General features: G+C 41.0%; 1 protein-coding gene across 2 annotated transcripts in view; it reads left to right on the forward strand.

Annotated features, from left to right (window-relative positions):
• Positions 1–20,088, forward strand: part of NIPAL2 (NIPA like domain containing 2) — a 50,133-nt gene extending 30,045 nt beyond the window's left edge. For both annotated transcript variants that reach the window (XM_056484103.1, XM_056484102.1), the window contains 8 exons: positions 1,695–1,754; positions 3,736–3,857; positions 8,764–8,860; positions 13,954–14,089; positions 16,223–16,311; positions 17,997–18,060; positions 19,373–19,467; positions 19,779–20,088. In XM_056484103.1, the coding sequence (XP_056340078.1) occupies positions 1,695–1,754; positions 3,736–3,857; positions 8,764–8,860; positions 13,954–14,089; positions 16,223–16,311; positions 17,997–18,060; positions 19,373–19,467; positions 19,779–19,873 (758 nt within the window). In that variant the 3' untranslated portion in view covers positions 19,874–20,088. The remainder of the gene's footprint in view (positions 1–1,694; positions 1,755–3,735; positions 3,858–8,763; positions 8,861–13,953; positions 14,090–16,222; positions 16,312–17,996; positions 18,061–19,372; positions 19,468–19,778) is intronic.
• The last annotated feature ends 1,911 nt before the right edge of the window (positions 20,089–21,999 follow it).

A 21,999-nucleotide genomic window follows, 5' to 3' on the forward strand; every position in this document is an offset into this window, starting at 1 on the left:
CTGAGGTATCAGTCCTTTAAGCAGCAGCTCTTTGCTGTGACAAGAGACTGTCTAGGTGAGTGGGCTGAGGTGGGATTTGTGAAAGCTATGAAAGCAGGAAGACAGAGCAGTAATTAATTCCTGCACTATCTTGGATGCTGCTGCTTCTTTCCTGGCTTTTGTCCCTTCTTTTTTTTCCAAACCTAGGTAGTTCTGCTATTACCAGTGTTGCCTGGATACCATCAGTGTCTTCACTCAGCAAAGTCGTCACTGAAAAATTGAATAAAGAAAACCATACCAGGCAGCCTAATTTCAATGAGGCATTTTCAGCTGAAGATCCTTTTATTGCACTTACTCGTTTGCACAGATCCCCATCACTCTGCTACAGTTTAATTTTATGACTTCTGTTGTATCTGATTTTCTACTGACTGGAAAACAGGGGCCTGATGCTGAATTCCAGTTCTCTGTTTTCCTCTTGGCATGAACCTCTCTAGATTTTTCTAGAGTACATCTACTAGCTAACCATGAATTAGATTTTCCTTTAGAACAATAAAGAGGCAAAGATAGTTATAAAAATGTTGTACTGTTATTTCAAGAATAAACCATGCTGTAGACAAGCAGAGAGCTCTTGCAGCAGCATCCCATGACTCAGTTTCAATGTGCCCCTTCACTGTTCCTCCTGAGCAGTCTTTCTTTGAGGTTTCTGAAAGAATCTAACATTACTGATGCACCTCTAACAGAGAATTTTACTCATCTCTTTTACAGAGGAACTATCCAGCCTCTTTTTCTTCATTTAAAGATAGATGTTGTGTGCTGGAATAGAGCCATGCCTCCCAGTCACATCCAACCCAAGTTCAAAGCCCTTCTTTCCTCTCTAGCACATGTCCACACTGAGCTGCTAACCACAAAACCTGCCCCAACCACTGCTGCTGCTCATCCCCCCACTGCTGCCCATCCTGAAGAGGCAGGACTAGGAGCTGGCAGAGGTCAGATGCAAGAGCTGAACAAAAGAAAGTGCTTCCCAGAAAACAGGAAAAAATTTCTAGGACTCACTTCAGTTTTCTCCTTCCTCAGAGCAAGTCACTCTGAAAGACCATGGACAGTGTTCTTGTGGGAACATGTGTGGGGTTTTCTCCCTGTTTGTCTGCAGACATCATGACCCCTTAGTTCATACTAAATACTGTGTTTTTGCAGTGACTTTCATCTTCTCAGTTGGATTGCTGTTACTTTGCTTATAAGCCTCTAATACACTGAAGACTGAAGAAGCAGAATTTTATTGTTCTGTGATGCAGTTTGCCTTGAGCAAGTCCATACAGTGACTTGGTAGCCAAGTGGGGAGTGAAACAGGCTGATCAGTGCCCAGATTTCCTGACATTTCCACACTTGACTGAAGCAGAGCAGTTTAAGCAGTGCCCCTGCGTGGGGAATGAGAAGGGTATCACATCTTTTCAACCACAGAAGAGCCTGCTGAATAAGTCTTACAGAAACTGAGTGCTGGTGGATTGCAGGAATGGACTGCTGGCTGTTTATATCATGGCATGGTGCAACAGCAACACCCATGAGATATATTTAAACTTGTCCCAGGGCAGGTTTTTGCTATAGCACTTGATATTCTAACAAATATATATACATACATACATATATATACATATATATATATATGTATATATATGTGTGTATATATATATATAAAGGTCTTTATATTTCTGTTCTAGGTAGTGCATTTATTTCTGTCTTTTTCCTAAAGAGGACCATGAGGACTGCTGATATATTGGGTAAGTAAGCATTTGCTAATTTAGACGTGTGTGCTGCCATATGCTTAGCAAGCTGTAACTCTCACTCAGCCCCCCACCTTCACACTCCCACTTTCCCAAGCAAGTGTTTCAAGGCAGATACTTTCAAAATTGAGAAAAAGTGGTAAAAAGAGAGAGAATCTTCAATGCATGAGGAAAAGACTGTATTCCCAAATCCTCTGCTCTTACAACCATAATTCTTTCCTTATGTATCCCTATTGCTCAAATTTATTTTCATTTTCTATTTTTACTTCTGAGGTTGTCTTTAGTATTATCTTTATGAGTATGAAAGAATTAATAAAAACAGGGAAGTTTTCGTGTTACTTATTTGAATAGAAGATTTTGTTTTCTTACTGTATAGATATTGCACAAAATTTCAAGCTCAATTTGAAGCAATAACTTCCCTTTGGTTTTAGTTTTACCACTTTAAAAAACAAATAATCATATTGTCAAGTGTTCAGTTGGGAAATGTGGTCTTCACTGTAAAAGCCTGCCAGCTTTTTATGTGTGTCCAAGATTCTTTTGTATATCAAACTGCCCACCTTGAATGTAGTAATAATGAGAGAAAAGCACATTTCAAGGTTTGGGCTTTACACCAAGCCATCTCAGCTGGGACAGTGCACCTGATGCAGGGCACCTGATATTTCTGTGGGTTCCTAACATCTAGGCTTGATTGTCCAAACTGTAGTGGGGACAGCTGTTCTCATGAATGTGTTGGAGAGATCTGTTCAGCATCGTTCCAGGAATACTATATACGATTTATTTAGGTTTGGAATCCAAGTTTGCCAGCTCAGCTGCTAAATTCAAAACCCCCCTCCCTTCACTGATCATGTTTCCCTTATGGCCTTATACACTGTGTGTTGCTTTAACTAGTGTTCAGCTGATTTATTTTATTTCTGTGAGTTTGACTTTGCAAGATGGATTTAACAATGTTGCTGCATTCCATAAGAATGAGCTGTATGATGGGAAATATGGTGATGGTTTTGCAAGCACATAAATATAACACAGTTCTGCTTTTCCAAGGGAGCTGTTTGAGATAGCAGGGCCAGCAAAGCCCTCCGGATGTGCTTTGTTTTGTATTCCTGAGCCTTGCATTCCACACCGATTTATAGGTTTACCGAGAACTTTAAAGATTACTTGAAGAAAAATTGATTAGCTAATATCTTCCTTAATCCAATACAGTTTATGATCTTAGGATCATATCACTTCTATCTTGATACTTCAATGAACATCTGTGTTTGTCACAGGCAGATGTCCACAAGGCAGAACTTTCAGATTTTTATTAAAAGCATAATAATGATGCAAGTTCAACTTTGAAAAGGGGCCCTGGCAACCTACTGGCTCTGAACAGCCTATTGCAAATCATCCTTTTATAAAACAGTTCATAGATCTGCAGATACAGCAGGGAGTGGCCAGAATGTTGGCCCTATGACACTTGAGCACTGGACTGGCACGTGTGTGTTGCATCTGATGCTTCCAGGGCAGGTTGGTCACTGGTGCAGATCTCTGTGCAGATCTCTGTGGCCACACTGACTTTGGGACAGTTATCTTTATTTACACTGGTTAATGATCTAACTGACTGCATTAGTAGGAAATGTGTCCTCTCAGTTTAGGTTAAGTTTGTGTGATGCACTTTGTGCCTGGGAGAAATGCAAATTAATTAATTCTCCTTTGTCATACATTTGAGTTTAGAATTGACAGTATTTGAAAATGTATTGTTGAGTTGGAACCCTAATTCACATGGCTTTACTGACAACTTTTTTTCACATTTCCAAAATTCTTTGAATCTTCAATGAAAATTAGACTAGATAAGACCATAAGTGCCAGGCAATCCAATTGCTTAAGTGCAGATCTGTTTAAATGGACTTCAGTTTTCTTCTAGAAACTATTTCCAAATCAGATCAAGTATGACCATGATTACCAAATGCTGTATTGCCAAAGTAATGTGTCCTTTTCTTTAAAGGAGGAACACTGACAATAACAGGGATATACCTGTTGGTGGCATTCACTCCAAATGTACCTCAAGAGCTCACAGCAAGACAAGTGCAGAATTACTTAGTGAGCTGGCCTTTTTTGGGATATTCTGTGAGTATCTGATTCACAATACATTAATCAGAAAAACTGGGGTTACTGGGCTTTTTAGAGCATTATGAATTAGTGGTAGAAAAACTGCTGAAGATAAATTGTGTGATTTTCATAGGAGAGAAGGTCCCTCATCATCCTACTGAATCCAAAGTGAAAATCTGCAGCAACAGAAGATATTTTTTAACTACATGTCAGGGGAAAGTCATAATTGTTCATGGTTTAAAAGAGTGGAAAGATTTTGATAAGGTTTTGAGGGAAAACCAAAATATTGGTGCTGTTTAAGTTTCCTATATATGTGCTTGTGTCCCCCTGTCTGCCTGTACATCCAAGTTTCAGGACTTTTCTGGAATGTGATGGAACTGTGCTTTTAAAAATCAGGCTATGTATGTTCTTGGTCCAGCTTTTTGTCTTTCATATCACTCTGTTTTATTCCCATGTTGTTAAGCCTGGCTGAAGGGAGCTTTATATGGAGCTGAGATGTGAAGGGGTGGCCTACTTCACTGCACTTAGGTTAATCTGAGCCTGAGACAGAATTCAAATACAAAAATACCATTTTGATTAAAGTAGCTGTATACAAACTTCAAACACCATACATCTTCTTTGATGTATTTAATTAACATCAGGAACAAGACCAGAGTGAGTAGGATGAATTTCTGTCCTTCTTTTCCTCTGGAAAGCTGAAAATGTTTTCCTCCAGCTGAATGTAAAATACAGGAGCTTCAGAAGCAGTTACTTTTTCCCAGTAAAGGGACTCATTCAGGTTAGATTCTTAGTGCCCAGGCTTTTCTGAGTAGGAATCTCAGTTAGAAAGCCATTGAGTGGACAGTTTAAAGACCTTAATCTTTTAGCCAGCCTGTAGACTTTACATGCATCTAACTATCCAGGAACTACTGATTAAACACAAATTACATGCTACCATAAAAAATATTGACTCTCTCTTTCAATTTGTTGTGCATTTTGAACTCACTCTCAATTTTTTGTGCCCTTTAAAAGATCCCAAAAGATGGTGATACAGCTCAGTAGAAAAAATTAATATTCCAGTTGTATAACTCCCAACATGTACTTTCAGTCAGGCAATAAGAGGCTTTTGAAGACAATACCCAAGAGTTTTGGGGCACCAGTAAGGGTAGCTTCAGCATCTACAACAGAAGTCCATGCAATCAGCAGAGTAAGAGGAGGGAGTTCAAAGTAGGGATACTTTGCTCTTTTTTTTTACTGAATATCAATCATCATCTACCAGGCAGTTCCAATAAGAGATGATAAAGCAGCCTGACATTTTAGGCACTGATTTTAAATTGTTGATTCACCCATTTGTGTAGAAATGGTGGAGAGAGAAAACTCCCTATCCACGCTCAGTGACACAAGAAGTTTCTGTGTGATGTACCATTCACATTTTCTTGAAAACAACAGGTTCCTGGAAAAAGGTTTTTCCCCATATGAGGATTTAGATCCAGGAAAAGTTTCAAGAATACAACTGAATGCATAGGAAGACTGTGCTGTATTCTTGTTTGGAGACATTGTGAGGAGGTAGTAGGTAACCTCTGAACTTTGTTTCTCCTCTTTATCTCTTTTCCCTACCTCAGCCAGCATCTAGTTCTGCATGTATATAGCATAGTTTGTAGGGAAGGATGGAGCAAATACACAGCAAATCTTGACTCAACAATATATCAAACTTTATGTGTTCCTTCTGTTCCCTGATTTCATCTGTGTTGAGCTTCCTCTGACCAAAGAAAGGGGATGAGTGAAAAGATCCACAAGGGACTGAGGTATCAGCCTGATTACTCTGGTGTGCTGCTGGAAGATCAAGCAAACCTTGCTATAAACATTCTCTTTGGGCAGGGAACAAGCTCTTCAAAACTGATTGTAAAATGCCTAGCACAGGTTGGCTGTTGAGATATAACAAAGTGCAGCAGAAGCTGCAGAATTTCCAGTATAAATATACAATGAAGAGACAATACAGAAGTATAATGCAGTCCAACACTGGATCTTTCTAAAAGTAGCCCCAAAGTGTGATCTGCTGAGAAATACAAAGCTCCAGTGGTATGAAATTTTCTCTGTGGGTGGTAAACCATCCCCATGGCACTCCACTGGTATATTCTGCAGAAGTAGCCTCTAATTCCCACAAGACAACTTTGAGTCCCCTTCTGAGACTTTGCAGTAGCATAATTATGTCTGAGCAAGAATGACTACCCCAGCTTGTTTTTTTCTGTTTTGCTTATGTGCACTTTGAGTGTCTACAGAAGATATAAATCATACATGAAGCTCTTAGGTTTCCCTAAACAGAAGCCTAGTAAGAATTGGGTTGTTAATATTTAATCTCTGCAAAATAAGGTTCAAAACATTTCTGCTTTTCTTTCAAAGTGCCTAGAAGACCATCCTGTATATACCAGAAAAACATTTGAGGCAGACAATGTGGTATTTTATTTTGATGCCTTCTGGTAATGCTTAGAAACATGGAAAACATGATCATTAAAAAATGTTGATGAGATGTGGGCTTGAGGAGAGCTCAGTAAAAATTAGTTATAATAGCAAAGAATGATTGTAAACAGGTGAAGTTCCTTCATTTCCTCTAAACAGAGTATGTGAAGCTGATATAATCTATGCCCTTCCCATCCCAGGACTTCATATTTATCAGTACCACAGCTGTGAGTGATGAGACTAGGGACTGTTTTGGGTAGTTCTCAGAGGACAGTTTTAGGCAGCAGATAAGGTACCCCATCTGTGTGAGGCCCTGCTAGGAGCCATGGACTCTGCCTGCAGTGTAACTTAATTGTCACAGAGTCTCCCTCGTCTTCTGATTAAAAATTACCTTTAGGTGGGTCACCAAGTGGCAGAGAACCCTGGAAGAATAGTTAGGCTGCTGGGCAGCACTGAGAACTAATTGTTTGGATTTCCAGCTTAATAGTTTTCAACAGGGAGGCCAAGATGAACTCACCTGTCTGCAGATCTTGACATTTCTTGTACCTTGGTTCTTGATTTACACTTACCCAGTGTGGCACTGTTGGATAAAGCTGGAGAGGCTGGCCAAGTTGCTTACTGTGAGACTGGGGCAAAAGCCTCTTTTCCCCCAGCTGGTGGCCAAGTTTTCATCTCTAGGTGCAAACCTGGTGGGGAGGGACATCAATCTGGAGGAAGATGAGACCAGCCCTTCACAAGAGATTGCAGAGATTATTCAATTAGGATTAGCCTGGTAGTCCAGGAATGGTTTTTTTGTTGTTGTTATTTTGGTTTTAGGCTTTTTTTTTAATTAACCCATACCCAAATGCTTCATTCTGGTCAACACATTTGAAAAACAAACAAACAAGCACCATTTGAAAACAGACAAATATTTGGAAAACAAACAAACAAACAAGCACCAACTAAACACACACACCCCCCCCCCAATTTTGTTGTTTTGATTTTTCTAATATTGTGATAAATATTTGACATTTTATGAAGAAAGGTGATATAAAATCCAAATTTGTGTTTGTTGTGTTTTGAAATGCAATTGACTCTCGGTTATCTTTGGGAACAAGGGATCCAAGTGAAGGTAAATAAAAATTGAATTAAAATATAATTATATTCTGTTAATATTTTTAAACACTACTGAACTAGGGAGGGTATAAGTGTGGCAGAGAATTTTAGTCACTGGGCAGACCTGACAGTCTGTTGCAGTCACTCTCCAAAATGAGAAATGGGTACTTACATTATATAACCATCACTAGTAACTGTTCAGTCACTTCTTTAGAAATTTCATCAGCACAACACCCAGGTACTTCTCAGTCTAGTGATGCCTTATGGTGGCTGTTGATTTAAGAGTAAAGTGACATTATAAGACATAAAATAGGCTGGTGACAAAATCAAGGAGATTAACAGGTGTTTCTGTGATTTGCTTTGTTGGGAGAAAATAAATATAATAAGATTCAGTAATGATGACAATCTAATTTTCTGTCTTATTTCCCCCATTTGATTACTTTCTGACATGCACAAATGAACTTCTCTATCTTCATGTTATCTGAGCACCCCTTAGTGCAGAGGTCCATCACTCTTGTTCCTGGACAAGTCTTCTGGACTTCACAGAAGCTTCATGGCCCTTGAACTTGGTGCTTTCTTTGGGCATAAAGGGATATTTGGGCAATCCCTTTAGGCAGGAGGCAAAACACCCATGCTTTTGAGATGGCAAGAGTCACTGAGGGGATCTGCAGAGACATGAACAGGAAGTCAGCAAATTTAATTGTCATTTATCTGTCACATGTTATTGAAGAAGCATCTCAGCATGTCAAATAGTGTGCTCTGCTAGGGTGTCATTGAACTTTTCAAGGTAAGGTCCTGGCAAGCAGCTGTGATTTGGGAACTACCATATGAAATAAATGTTTTCCTCCTTATGATGTATGGAGGAAAATTTGGACAAAGTTTTAAGGGGATTTTTTAGTAGGAATGGTGAGAAGGGCAAAGAGGGTACCAAAAATAAGCTTGTACATCACAAAGAGTGACATTAGGAATACCATAGCTAAAAGGAGAGGTTGCTCTTTCTTTAGCTAAGTGCTTTACTCCATAGGAATTATAGACAGAGTTTCTGTAATATTATTACTGATAAATATTCATACCTTTGCTGTCACATTAAAAAAAGTCTTCTCAACATTACCAGTGCCAAAATATAGATAGAAGTGCAAAAGGAAAAACTGAAGATATAAAAAATGCATAAAGTTTAACTTCTGCTGTAACAGGAACGATAAATGACAACAGTCATAGCTCAGTCAACTGTCAGTAGTTATGTTTTAGCAGAAGATATTTTATAAAGCCATTCTTTGCTTTGAACAGATAGAGCAGCAGAAATAAATGTGACATCTCAAAGACTTGGAATGAAGCATTTATTACATAGTTTCAGAGCTCTAACTTTCTTTTCTTTTTTTTTTTTTTTTTTCAGATTGTAGAAATTATAATATTCTGCATTCTCCTCTATTTTTACAAAAGAAAGGCTGTGAAACACATCATGGTTTTGTTAATGATGGTAGCTCTACTGGGTAAGAACATATTATTCACTTTAATATTCCTGTCTGTTACTTGATAATTCCTTGTCATTCCACACAGTTTAGATTAGATTAGATAAAGCAGTGTGCTGAAGGAGAGTAATTGAAACATTTCACATGGTTTTTACTGGGGTCTCTTTTTGAAAAGAAAAGCTGATTATTAAACACAGTTTCTATGCTTATTAGTGGGACTATTTCTTTTTACAGATACCCTCAAATTAATATGCTATGTGCAATGGTATTCTGAAACACTTTAGGTTTAGATCCTGGGAAAGTGGACTATTCAAAACTTTGTTTTGGAGAGCAGGCTGTGAAAATCAGTTCTCTAAACTCTGTAAACGAATGCAGTGATATTCTGTGATTGCACAACAACTTTTAATTATCTACAACTATTTGCCCATGCAATATTTTGCCACCTCTCCTGAAGAAGAACAAGAACTCAGTGGGACACTGAAGTTCATTTTCTATCACTGTCACCACAATCAATAATCAGGAAATAGGAGATCATTTTATCAGCATCCTTCGATAAAGTTAAACTTGAATCAGTTTTGAGAAATGTCAGGAGTTCATCTCTAAAGCTCCTATGCTTGCAGGGTTGTATTAAGAATTCTCATCACCTCATGTGACAAAATCTCCTGTCCTTGTCTTGTCATTTCTCCATGAAATCCTCATGGGACACAAGTCTTTGGCTGAAGTGAAAGGTGCCTTTGAAGTCATAGGTTATTTTTTCTCTGAGTTCAGTGGGTGCATGTTGGAGAAGATGAAAGAGAGGAATCGTGCAAATATGAATGCTCAGATTCTGGGAATATAGAAACTATGAATGAAATTGAAATGAAAACCACGTTTGAGATACCAAGCCCTAGTTATTAAATAACCATGAAAACCATAGGATGGCCCGCTGAAGCTAATCCACTCTTGACAAAACAATGTCCTTGGCCAGAGGGCAAGGCCAAAAGACACAAAAGACTAGCCAGCACCCAAAGATTAGATCTTAGAGTTTAGAATGTCACACGCTATGCTAATATAAGGATTCCTATAGGCTGCATGTAAATGCTATAGAATTTGTATTTTGTATTAGATTGGTTCTTGGAAATCAGAATATTCATTATGGAAAAAGATTTATTGTATTACAAACGGGAAGTCGGTCTCTTTACTCTTCTTTCCTTCTCTTCTCCCACTTCTCTTCTCCTCTCCCTCTTCTATTACCCCAATACCCTTTTATCCCATTACTCTCGCTCTCTACCCTCCCTCTTCTCTCTTTCTCTCCCCCCTTTTATTTCTGTAACCTGCATGTGGCTGTGCCGGGCAGCTCCTAGCAGACTCTCTTATAATAAACTGCAACTGTAGCTTTTAGCATTTAGCATTTACAGAGCGTTTGAGTCTTGTTCCACACTGTCCACCCTGATACAAAGAATCCAGGAGTCTCCCGTAGGTGAATGTATCAGTCTGCAAAGATTTGGATTCAACTGAATGTGAAAAACCCTCCTAGATTTATTAACTCCCTTCCTTCAGATCTCTGAGTGGTTTCTTACTCAGCTGAAAAGCTCAGCCTTTCAGAACAACTTTTTGGGGATGGTCTTCCCATGTAGGTTTCCCAGTGCTAGGAACATTAGGCTCTGTAGCTCTGCAGAGGCACTGAAGGATTTCCATGCTCCCTGCACGAGGCAGAGATGGAAGAAGCCCCAGAGCCTTAGGTGTGACTGCTCTTGGTTGGGAGAAGGGAGGTGTGAGTGTGGCTGTGCCCCAGCTCCTAGCACAGAGCCTTGGCAAAGCTCATCTGAGCTGCTGTGCAGCTGCCAGCCCAGCCCCGAGGAGAGAGAAGCACTGTGTGCTCCTGAGTGAAGGTCCAGCCTCCTTCTGCATCTCTGGCAGCCTGAGGGTTTCCAGATGTGCAGCTGCACATCTCTGCTGCCATTCTGGGCAGGCCATGGTGCTGCCCTGAGCAAGCACTTGGAGACCTGGGCAGTCTGTCTGTCCCTGGGCAGTGGTCTGTCCCTGGGCAGTCAGTCTGTCCCTGGGCAGTCTGTCTCTCCCTGGGCAGCCTGTCTGTCCCTGGCATTGGTCTGTCATTCTGGGCAGCCTGTCTGTCCCTGGGCAGTCAGTCTGTCCCTGGGCAGTTGGTCTGTCCCTGGGCAGTCTGTCTGTCCCTGGGCATTGGTCTGTCCCTGGGCATTGGTCTGTCCCTGGGCAGTCAGTCTGTCCCTGGGCAGTCAGTCTGTCCCTGGCGTTGGTGTGTCCCTGGGCAGTCAGTCTGTCCCTGGGCATTGGTCTTTCCCTGGGCATTGGTGTGTCCCTGGGCAGTCTGTCTGTCCTGGGCATTGGTCTGTCCCTGAGCATTGGTCTGTCCCTGGGCAGTCTGTCTGTGCCTGGGCAGTCAGTCTGTCCCTGGGCATTGGTCTGTCCCTGGGCAGTCAGTCTGTCCCTGGCATTGGTCTGTCCCTGGGCATTGGTCTGTCCCTGGGCAGTCAGTCTGTCCCTGGCATTGGTCTGTCCCTGGGCATTGGTCTGTCCCTGGGCAGTCAGTCTGTCCCTGGGCATTGGTCTGTCCCTGGGCAGTCTGTCTCTCCCTGGGCAGTCAGTCTGTCCCTGGGCAGTCAGTCTGTCCCTGGGCATTGGTCTGTCCCTGGGCAGTCGGTCTGTCCCTGGCATTGGTCTGTCCAGCCCTGCTGACCCCGCCCTGCACCCTGCCTGCCCTGCTGCTGCTGCTGTGAAAGGCACACGTGGAGCTGCTGAGCTGTGTCCTGTGCCCTGGCAGGCACCAACTGCAGTCTGGTGGTCTGAACCCAACCAACCAAAAATACATCTTCACTGGTGCCTGCTGAGGTTTTTCTGAGCTTATGCAACCTGAGAAAAAATGTGTTGTTATTTCTGCTCTGTTAAAAAAAGACACAAACAAATCCTGGTTTATGAGACCTTCTGAAATATTGACATTTCCCTTGAGCATGAAACTCAGAACTGCATCTGACTCTGGTTCCTGCAGCTGTCCTGGACCCTGGCAGTCCCCACAGATGTACACAAAATGCTCTGACCTTTCTGCTGAGTGAAGTGATGGAGGGGCTGAAAACTTGTCCATTACTTTGCTCCCAGCTGTGGGACACAGGCACTGCCCTTGCCTGTCGAAGGGGTGGGTGCTCCTGGAAGGTGATACAGTCCTGTGAAGGGTTCACACAGATGTAAATTAAATGTAAAAAGGTTTCTTTACAGAGAGGGCAGCCTTGTGTTTCACTGGATGTGCAAGCTACTTTCACCATCAAGAAAATGCAGAGGTGATCACAAATCTGATAAAGTTTTGCTTAGTACAACTCTGCAAATTCATTTACATCTTACCTCATGTACATATTCAGATACCATAAGTTTGGGGAAAACATTTCAGGCTATAGTGGGATTTTAGAGGTTTTTGCCCTAACAGCTGGAAAGTGGCATCATTTGTCACACTAGCTTTGAGGGAAAGTCGTTCTGACAGAGAAAACAACTCCTAGGTTTGAAACTTGTTTTGGAGTTACTTTAATGGAAAAGAAAATTACATTTCTCAAAGAATATAAACGAACCAAACAAAAAAACAAACCCCCTGGTACTTTCATTTCTGTCTTGTTAAAATTATAAGGCATGGAAAATACCCTTTCATCAGAAAAAAAAAAAAAAAATTAGCAATCTTCATGCTTAGCAGGACAGTTGAAAATACTAAATTTTACCTGTAAGTGTTCTTTTAAAATAATAACTTCCCAGTGTTAGAGTGCAAATCTCAGTTTTATGTGGATGTCTTGTAGGGGCTGTATTTCTGATTTTGTATCATAGCTTTTACAGCACTGCAGGCCAGTGTTTGACCTCTGCTCAGTTTTACAGCTGTGTTTGCTAAAGCACTTCACCTGTTTCCATTACAGAGAAAGAACTGAAGTGCTGGGTGGAAAGGTTGTCGTGAAAACCGTGAATTTCATGGTGATGAACAGGATCATCATGGGATGTGTGCAGCTCTTAAACTCCCCCTGAACTTTTGGGCTTTCTGTAAGAAAAATGCTTGCAATCAAACCCACAGACCTGCATTCATTCTTCTTCCCCCTCCTTTTCTCCCAACCTTTTGCACAGTGCAGGTCTCCTTGCCAATCTGAGCGTTACAGGAGGATGAATCAGACTCTGAAATCCAACACTCCTCAGCTCTGCACGAGGGTGGAACTGGATCTCAGCTGGGGGATGGTTCTCCTGACAATTAATTACCTTTCTTCAAAGGTCATCTCTGCAGCCTGACTTGAAATTTTTAGGGTTTTTTGCATTAGTTACATTTTATTTGCAGCAATCACAGGCTTCTTGGGTTAGCTTCCACAAACCAAGAGCTCCAAAAGGAAGTCTAAAGTAACTCTTAGCTCAACTCTCAGCCCCTCTTCTAAAAGATTTGTCTTGCAAAACCTCTCTGAACTGGTGATATGTATTAACACCATTGCCTGCTGTCTGAAATTTGTTTGTGGTGATGCAACGATAAAATGGGTTGACAACACACTACTGAAATACTCTTTCTGTGGGATAAATCCAATAAATGGTATCAAGAGCCTGGCCCTTAAAATGAAGTGCAGACCCCTCTGTTGTTTGTCAGCTCTTTGTGTATGTATAATGCATGGGAGAGTTTGGTGCTTTGGGATGTGATCCCAGAAAGCAGCTTTGTCCAGCTCCTGTTCCAGAAGAGAAATCCTGAGGTTGACAAGTTATTTGAGGCTGCCAGTGACACATGCAGGCTGCTATGAAGAGGCTTTGAACAGATAACCAGATCTCTCAGATGTCCCCTGAATACTGTAACATGGGCTCCAGATTTGCTGAATAAAGTGTGGAAGATGTGGATGCTGTTGTACCACCTTCAACTGGGAGCCCAGTGTGCTGAGAAGATTTAAAGGCAAAACACACAGCATGCTTGGATCAAAGGCCACTGAGTTTAGACAGTAGCTTAGCAAGCATTTGTAAAATCATACACTTGTTTTAAGTGCCCAGGTCCTTCCTCAGTCTTATTTTAAGTGATCAGGCCTGTGGCTCTGACCTGGATCCTTGTCCTCCCTCACTGATGTGCTGAAGTCCCTGCTAATCTGAGTCCCTTTCCCTTTCAGCATCACTGACTGTCATTGCTGTTAAGGCTGTGTCCAGCATGATAGCACTTTCTGTGATGGGGAAAATGCAGCTAACTTGCTCCATTTTCTATATCATGAGTGTTTTAATGGCAACTTCTTGTGCTTTCCAAATCAAGTAAGTAAGGTTCTACTTACCTGATAACCTTCATGCATGTTTTATCTGACAGTTTTATTTGGTACTGATAGTGACTCCTGATACAAGTTGCATTTTAAGGCAACAAATTCTGGCAGAGCTTTGACAGATGCATAAATTGCCTCCAGCTGGTTGTATTGCTTATTTAAACTTTATTTCTTAGTTTATCATTGATTGTTATGGACACCACCTCCTCTCATTATCACCTTCAACAAATTTAGTTGCCTAGTTTTGGCACAGGTCTTAACACACTAAGTGAAACTTATGTAGTCATTTGGGGGTTACTTTTAGAAATCTTTATTGCTGAGTAATCAAGTGGCCATGCTTACCCTCATTATCCATGTCTGTTCCCCAGCTTTATGGCCCCAGTCAGACTGAAGAAGAGAGTTTATCCCAGCTTTCTCCCTTCCCCTGTTAAACCTGCAGTGTTGCATTTTGCTGTCTGTATGGCTGCACCTTTCAGGTGTCCCCTGCAGCCTCTGGAGTGTGAAGGGATTGGTTTGTGCTGCCTCTGCAGATTGCAGGGGGTTGCAGCATGCTAAAATATGTCTTACAGCTGAGCAGAGTCTGTTCCCTTTCTGCCTGTCCCTGTGCTTCTGGTGCTGATAGCAGCCTTCAGTAATCTCATCTAGACTGCTCCAGTGTGAGCCTGAGCAGTCACTTGCATGATTATTTTCCGGTAGAAAAGCCAACCCAGCTTTTTCATGGCAGAACATACCATTCCCATGTGGAATCAGAAAATCCAGGCATTATTATGCACTGACTCTCCATGGCTGAATCAGGAACTCCCCTGTAACAGATTATAAAGTGATTTACATCCAGCTTGTCTTCGCTGGGAGAACAGCTCCAGGCATTGACAACAGGAAATAAGAGCTTGGTAAATAAGAAGCTGCTGAATTAACCTCTCCAACTTGTAATTTTTTTTCTTTCTTTCTTTTGTTGGCCAAAATTAAAGCAGAAGTGAAACGTGCCCATTTCATTCCCTGGGCTCAGTGTCCCTTTCTCTCTACTCTTTTGGATGCATTTTCTAGCAGGGACGGTGCTGTCAGTCTAGATTTTTCATTTTATTTGTTTTCTCTCTGATTTTATTTGACTGTCATTCATTAGCTGAGAACAGCCTGTGCTGCAACAATCTCCTGGATCCAGCACTGGGCCTTGCTATCACTGTTTTAGTCCCTGTGACCAAGTTTGTTGCAAATGGGAGAAAATAATGAGGTGTTTTCAATGACTTCAAAATCCTGACTATCCTGTGGATATGTAGGATTTCTTTATTTTTAAAGCACCATGGAGACTGTTCAACAGTTGCTAAAATAACCACACAATTATTTTAATGGCTAAAACAGATCCAAGCTTGGATTTTTACTGTGCACATATATTGCAGCAGTGAAATGTTCAAGTGTGGTTCTTTTTACAGGCTTGGATATACTCTGCAGACTCCTGATTTTTCTCTCTGAAATGACCATTCATATAACAGAGTATCTACAGGTGCATCCACAATATCAGCTCATGATTCATCACTCTATGGGTGAATGTTGATAGCTGTGGTCTCTGTACAAGTGGGTTAATTGCTTTGCCTTTTTGCAGACTGTGCAGGCTGCTCCACAGCCAGTGTCTCATTCCTGCAGGTCTGTGTGCAGTGTATGCTCCTGTGGTCCTGCACAGCAAAGTGAAACAGTTCCTACAAGAACTCACATGTTCATGCCATGATGCCAATGTACCCTTACACAACCTGTTTGAATTAGAGCAACTTGTCCCTGGCTGCTTGCAGGCAGCACTGCTTCCAAGAACCAATGCAGATCACAAGCAATAATACCCTAGCATTCCTGCATTATCTGTGGCAGACAAAAGTTTTCCAGCAATGCTTCAAAAATATGTCTATTCAGAGCCTATGGCCAGAAGAATCCATGCCAACCTTCTTGCTTTCAGCTATTCATTTGTACTCTGCAGAGTCAAAACCAGAGAGGAAATTCAATATATGTATGCTGTCCAGGGCTACTTGCTATTGTGGTAAGAAGTGGTCACACTTATTGTTAAACTGACAAGAAGTGGCTTAACCTGACTTAAAGTGCAAGGAACCTCCTGTAGGCATGAGATGCAATAATGCTTGTCTTGCAGGTTCTTGAATCAAGCAGTGCATCTGTATGAAGCAATAGCAGTTGTCCCCATTAATTTTGTGTTCTTCACCACCAGTGCCATCATTTCAGGTTTGTTTCTGACCTTCTTCCTCTACAGAAAGATTTTTTTAATAAGTTCACAGCTTCTGAGACAAAATAAATGGCAGGGTATTAGAACTAGATCATCTTTAAGGTCCATCCCAATGCAAATCACTCTATAACTCTATAAAAACACACAAATTCTAACCTTTCCAAAATAGGTATGTGTGATTTACTGTACCTTCCTGGCTTACTAGAAGTACCTGCATTTCTCCTACCCTCATATTGACATCCAGTTAATGCATTTACCATGTGCACACCAGTCTCTCCCTATACAAACTGGTAGAGTAATTTTAAGAGCCTGGCAAACTACTCAAATGACAACCAGCTGTGCTTCAGAGTAGTTAGCGTATATTCCATTTCAGAAGGTGGAATTCTGGGTTAAGTGAAGGAAATAAAATGACTACAAAAACTTTTTAAGCATTTAGCATTTTATTCTGGGTGAGAACTTTGAACTCAGCATTGTTAAAGAGGGACTGCAAATCTTGGAAATGGTGTGCAGTGTAAGAACATGAGCTGGAGGACGACTAAGATGCTGCATCAGCAATGAGCCAAAATGATCATGTTGTTAGAACATTTATGACTCATTTTAACACACGCTGGGGGCTTTCCTGTCATTGCTGTGCAGGAGTTTCTCATGCAGAGCTGCCATTAATGAGAAGGGGAGTTAGCTTCATGCACAGATTGCCTCAACACCTGTGTTAGAAGAGACCTACACTTTGTGACCGAGAGGAAACTTGTGCCAAAAGGGGGTCGTGTTCCTGTGGCCATATGGGGAATTTGGCCTGGTGCCTCCTTAAAAGATCAAGTACCTATTCAGGAATGGCTTAATAGCTTTGAGAGTGGATACATGTGCATTTGCACCAGGTTAGTTAAACCAGGGTAGGGCTTAGAAGGACAACCTGTGCTGAATCTTGCAGGGGTGCTCATAGAAGGTCCCTTGTCTCATGGTTCCCCCATCCCCAGTTACAGCCTTTGAAGACACAGTCCCACTTCAGCTGCACTGGGTCCCACTCTGGTGTTTCTGAGCAGAGCTGTGCTCATCAGTGCTTTAAAGCTAATATACTTGGCTGTTAATAGGGGCAGCTGAGATCCAGATACACATCTGGTTCTGTCACCTCCACTACAGAGGTGCTAATTCCTGGAAGAGGGGTGACCAGAAAGAGCTAGTGATCCCTTCAGCCAGAAAGATTTGGCAAACTTGGCCACTGGAGCTCTTCACTTGGTGTAAACGTCAGGGACACAGTTAGTTATTGAAAATCTGTTCCCAATTGGAGTTAAGATGTCCACATGGTCTGCTGGAGTAGCTTAATGAAGTCCATGAAGAATCTCCTAGCTGGGTTGGTATGTCTCTGCTTGTGAATAAGACCTCGAGTTTGACCTGCACAGAAATTGTTGCTGACAATGCAAGAGGTATATGCATCTGTGCAATTACCAACCCAGCACATGTTCCAGCCTGATTGACTAAATCTTCTCCAGTCCTGTGCAGTATCTTGAGAAAGCCTAGATTGTGGAATACAGGACATAAAGTGAACACATCACAATGTGTATTAATACCTTATTTGGGATTTTTTTGCTCCACTCAAGCATGACACTTCTCCTGACCCTCCCAGCTGTAATTCATATCACTTGGAAGCCAGTCAAGATCTGCAATTCTTGTTTCTGTCACATTCCAGGGGTCATATTTTATCGGGAATTCCAAAGTGCAACTTTACTGAGTGTGTTCATGTTTCTGTTTGGGTAAGTGTATCAGCCTAAAATCTGCACTAAGGTTTGTATTGAAACAGCAATGCCTTGTGGAATCCCTTCTTTTCTCAGTAAGAAGAAACCTGCCTTGTTATTAAAGTATTATGGAATAGCCATTATAGTAGGATAAAAAAACATTAAAGGAAAGATTGATGTCTGTGCTTTGGGAGTTTGGAGGCCTGGTTTTGAATCCAAGTATGTAAAAATGTGAGACACTTGTGAACTACTAATCTCATGATGGAATGAAAAACCAGCATCATGTGTTCCTCCAGCAGGAAGGAGAAGTCACTGCTCTCCACCAAATATCAAATTATAGGGGTGCTTTTACAGCTGTGAGCCATCTCCTCCCATGTTGCCTTCCACTGGTGTGTCTGGCTGGTTTTTTCTGCCCCTAGGCATGGGCAATTATATGAGCTGCTTGCCTACATGGCAGTACTGTAAAAACTCTCCCCCATCTGCCTGTGTCAAGAAAGAAAAAAATTCAGTGGAAAAATTCAGAGCATGCTAAATAACCTTTTGAACAATTGCCTAGGTGTTGTGAGAGCAGAAACCTTCTGCTGGCTATCAACACCATAACAACTTTTGGGAGAGGTGACAATTACAACAATGGGCACAAAATGTTTAAAAGATCTCCTAGAACTGCTGGAGGTGTCTTGCCACAGTGCTGTCAAACAAATGGGGCTGATAGCTACAGACATCTTCATCTTCTGCAGCTGGGCTGGAGTAGGTGCACACAGCCCCTGTCTTGTCTGACTGCTGGAAAAGTGACAAAAAAATGGAGATGAGCAGCCATGTACTTGGCAGATAGGAATTAGGGGCTGTGTGTCCAACACACAGTGGACAGAAGATGTGTCCAGCCACAGCAGTTTTTCATTGCCCCTGGCTCACAGCCTGCCCCTGAGACACAGAATCAAATGAGAAAAACAACAGAGATGTCGACTGTCCGCAGCTAGACCGAGCTGCTGATGAAATTGCACGTGCTAGAATGCTAGCTTGGATGCTCTGTGAAGATTTGCTCAGGGGTTCAAATGCTGAGGTCTCACACTCACAGGCATCTGATTAGGTATATATTGCTGGAAGTGCAATTTTGGCTGTGGAGCCTTTGGAACTGATAATAAAGCTTCAGGAGGCAAAAACTAGCCTGAAAGAAGCCCAAAATAAATTTATAGAGCTGCCAGGAAGAAGTGTTTCTTTATAAACTCAGCAACTTGGGTTTGGAAGTCTTGAAAAAGAAATATGGAAAGAAATTCTCATCTCAGATGCAGTGAACTGTTTCTAATGATACTATGCCACTGTTATTTTGCAGGTGTCTCCTGTCTTTCCTTGGTGTGATTATAATTGCAAGAAATAAAAAAGAAGAACATTTACAAATTCCTTTTATTGACTGTGGACATATTCCTGGTAAGTAGGGCTTTTTTCCTGTCTCTGTTTAAATGAGGTATCAGATAATGGGATGACCTAGGAGAATTGAGTCACAAAAGTGCTCTAGTCACATTTAATAAATATACTGTTCCCTTAATTTCTATTCCTGTTCCCAACAGATTTTTCAAAGAATTTTTCGGGGTTTTTCCAAGCTATTGTTACAACCAGTCAAATGAAAACAATGATTACTGGAGCAAAGAATGTTTAAATGATGGATTGGTGGGGAATTTGTTTTATTAAAATTTTTCATGGAGTTGTTGTTTTTTCCTTCTCTCACCACATTTCCTTAGGACAAAAACTGACAGGCAAAATACAACCAGATTCTCACAGTTCATGCTATGGCACACTGAATAAGGAAGATGACTCAGTGAAAAGGCAAAGCTGAAAGAAGAAGCACTTTGCATGCCAAGTAACAGGAGGAACACCACTGGAACAAGGATCAGTAGCACCTTTTTATTGAACATATTCAAGTATACATTGAACTCCTGTATGTACATGAGTCATAGTATTATTTAACCCTAATTAATTTATCCCATGATTGTACCAAATGTGTTTTAAAGATAAAGGAAGCCTTAACAAAAAACAAATAATGAAGTGGAATATTCTCCTAGTATCATTGCCTCTTGAGGACATTTTTAGAGTTTTAATTTCTTTTTAATGCAATGAGCACAGAGCAGGATTATAAAAATTCCCCTTTGGAACCCCTCAGATCTGTGTAAATATTTAAAGACAAAGATGAGAAATTAGAATTTTCGTAAGTGATTTCAAAATTTTCTGATATATATATATAATAATTTTAAACATTTTCCTTCCTGTTCAGGAGTCAAAACTGTGAGCATATATGCAGTAGACACAAATAGGTACACAAAAACATTTTTTGTATTGTTTATAGAAGAACAATCCAGATCATCTCCTACCATCAGATTAATTCTCTTATCTTCCAAGGAAAGCAGTACTTGTGTGAGGAGTGGGAAGACAGTGCTTTCCATAAACACAGGCACATGGGCTTGTGCACATATTTGAGGTGCCCAGCCAAGGCAGGACTGGGTACTATTCTTGATATTTTACAACCTTCCAGAGGAGTCCTGTGCACTGGGCTGGACTGGGCTGGGCTCTACAATCTCTTAGCATAGTCTGGTCTGAGTTTTAGCTTCTGTTTTCAGCAAAATAAGGTTTTAGTGAAGAAAATGCATAGTTCTTCAGAGGAAGTGGAGTAGCAAATGTCCCTCTCTTCATATGTCTTGGAAAATACCTCTAAAAAAGAGGGCAGCTCCTGTTACCACTGATAATTCTGCATGAGGAAAGGCTGTAAAAAGCAGGACCACAAAGAGTCACAGTAACTGTACAATTTCCCCTGCATTAAATGGCTGTGTCTCCACATTTATTTGAAGAGCCAGCAGTGATGGGAATAATGACAGTACAGCTTTGTGCTCAGATTTGGGATGTCTTGGTGTCTCTCCATCCCAGTGCCCCATCAGGCATTCATCATGGATGCACTTATCCCTGTGTGGTAGTTCTGATCCACCCCAGGCAGCAGAGTGGGGGTTGGTCACATCCTCTGCAAAAACAAATGAAAGTGCTCCTGAAAAATGTTCATGTCTTGTTTCAGGATTGAATTAATCTGCAGTAATGGGGGCCTGCATTTTGTTTCAGGTCTAATTTTTTTTTTCTCAAATAATTGTTTATTTAATTTTAAGATAGGTACAGCTGAAGATCCATAGGACAGTTTAATTTCAAATGCTGCAGAGCACACATAGAGCTGCAGTATTTAGTGTGCAGCAGTGTCCCAGGAACTATGGCATTTGGGGACTGTGAGGCTGTTTTTCAATAAGGGTCTTTTCCAGCTTACACAGGACAAGACTCAGTGTCTGCACCTTACTTGTGCTGCTTGGCTTGGCCTTCCTTTCCCACCTAACATCTTGAGTTCAAGTTTCTAAAGATTAAAATTTTTTTAAAAGCACATGACTTTTACAGGCTTTCTCTGGGGTGTAAGGACATGCCTGTGTTTCTTTTGCAAGTCAAATTTAAGCTGCTTTCTAAGTCTCAAGTGAGAGTATGTGCTGAAGATGGAAATAAGAGGTCTACAGGTTTTCATTCTGTGACCTGGGAAACGAATGGGTGAAAGGATTTGGTGTTGTTGCTTTTTTAAATGATTGGCCTTGGGCATCTCTCCAAAATCTGTTTCCATGGCTCAGGAGGCTGCAGGAGGTAATAAAGGTTACCAGGTGTAGGATTTTCTCTTTAAAGCAAGAAATCAAATGTAAAAATCTGTGGCAAAGTTATTTATTTTATATTACTGTATTTCTTCTTAAGCAATGTTTTTTTTCCTTCATATGGGTTTATTTAAAAATTATAGGGGTTAAAATATTTTATTTTTACTGTAGTGTATTTCAAAATAATCTGTGCACCAAAATACTGGTAGAAATTATGTGCAATTAAAAGTTGTGATTTGACATGATCTTTGAGATGTTAATGTATTCCAACTAATTAGTGTATTACAGGATTGGGAGA

Source organism: Oenanthe melanoleuca, chromosome 2, assembly GCF_029582105.1.
Source record: "Oenanthe melanoleuca isolate GR-GAL-2019-014 chromosome 2, OMel1.0, whole genome shotgun sequence".
Taxonomy (NCBI): Eukaryota; Metazoa; Chordata; class Aves; order Passeriformes; family Muscicapidae; genus Oenanthe; species Oenanthe melanoleuca.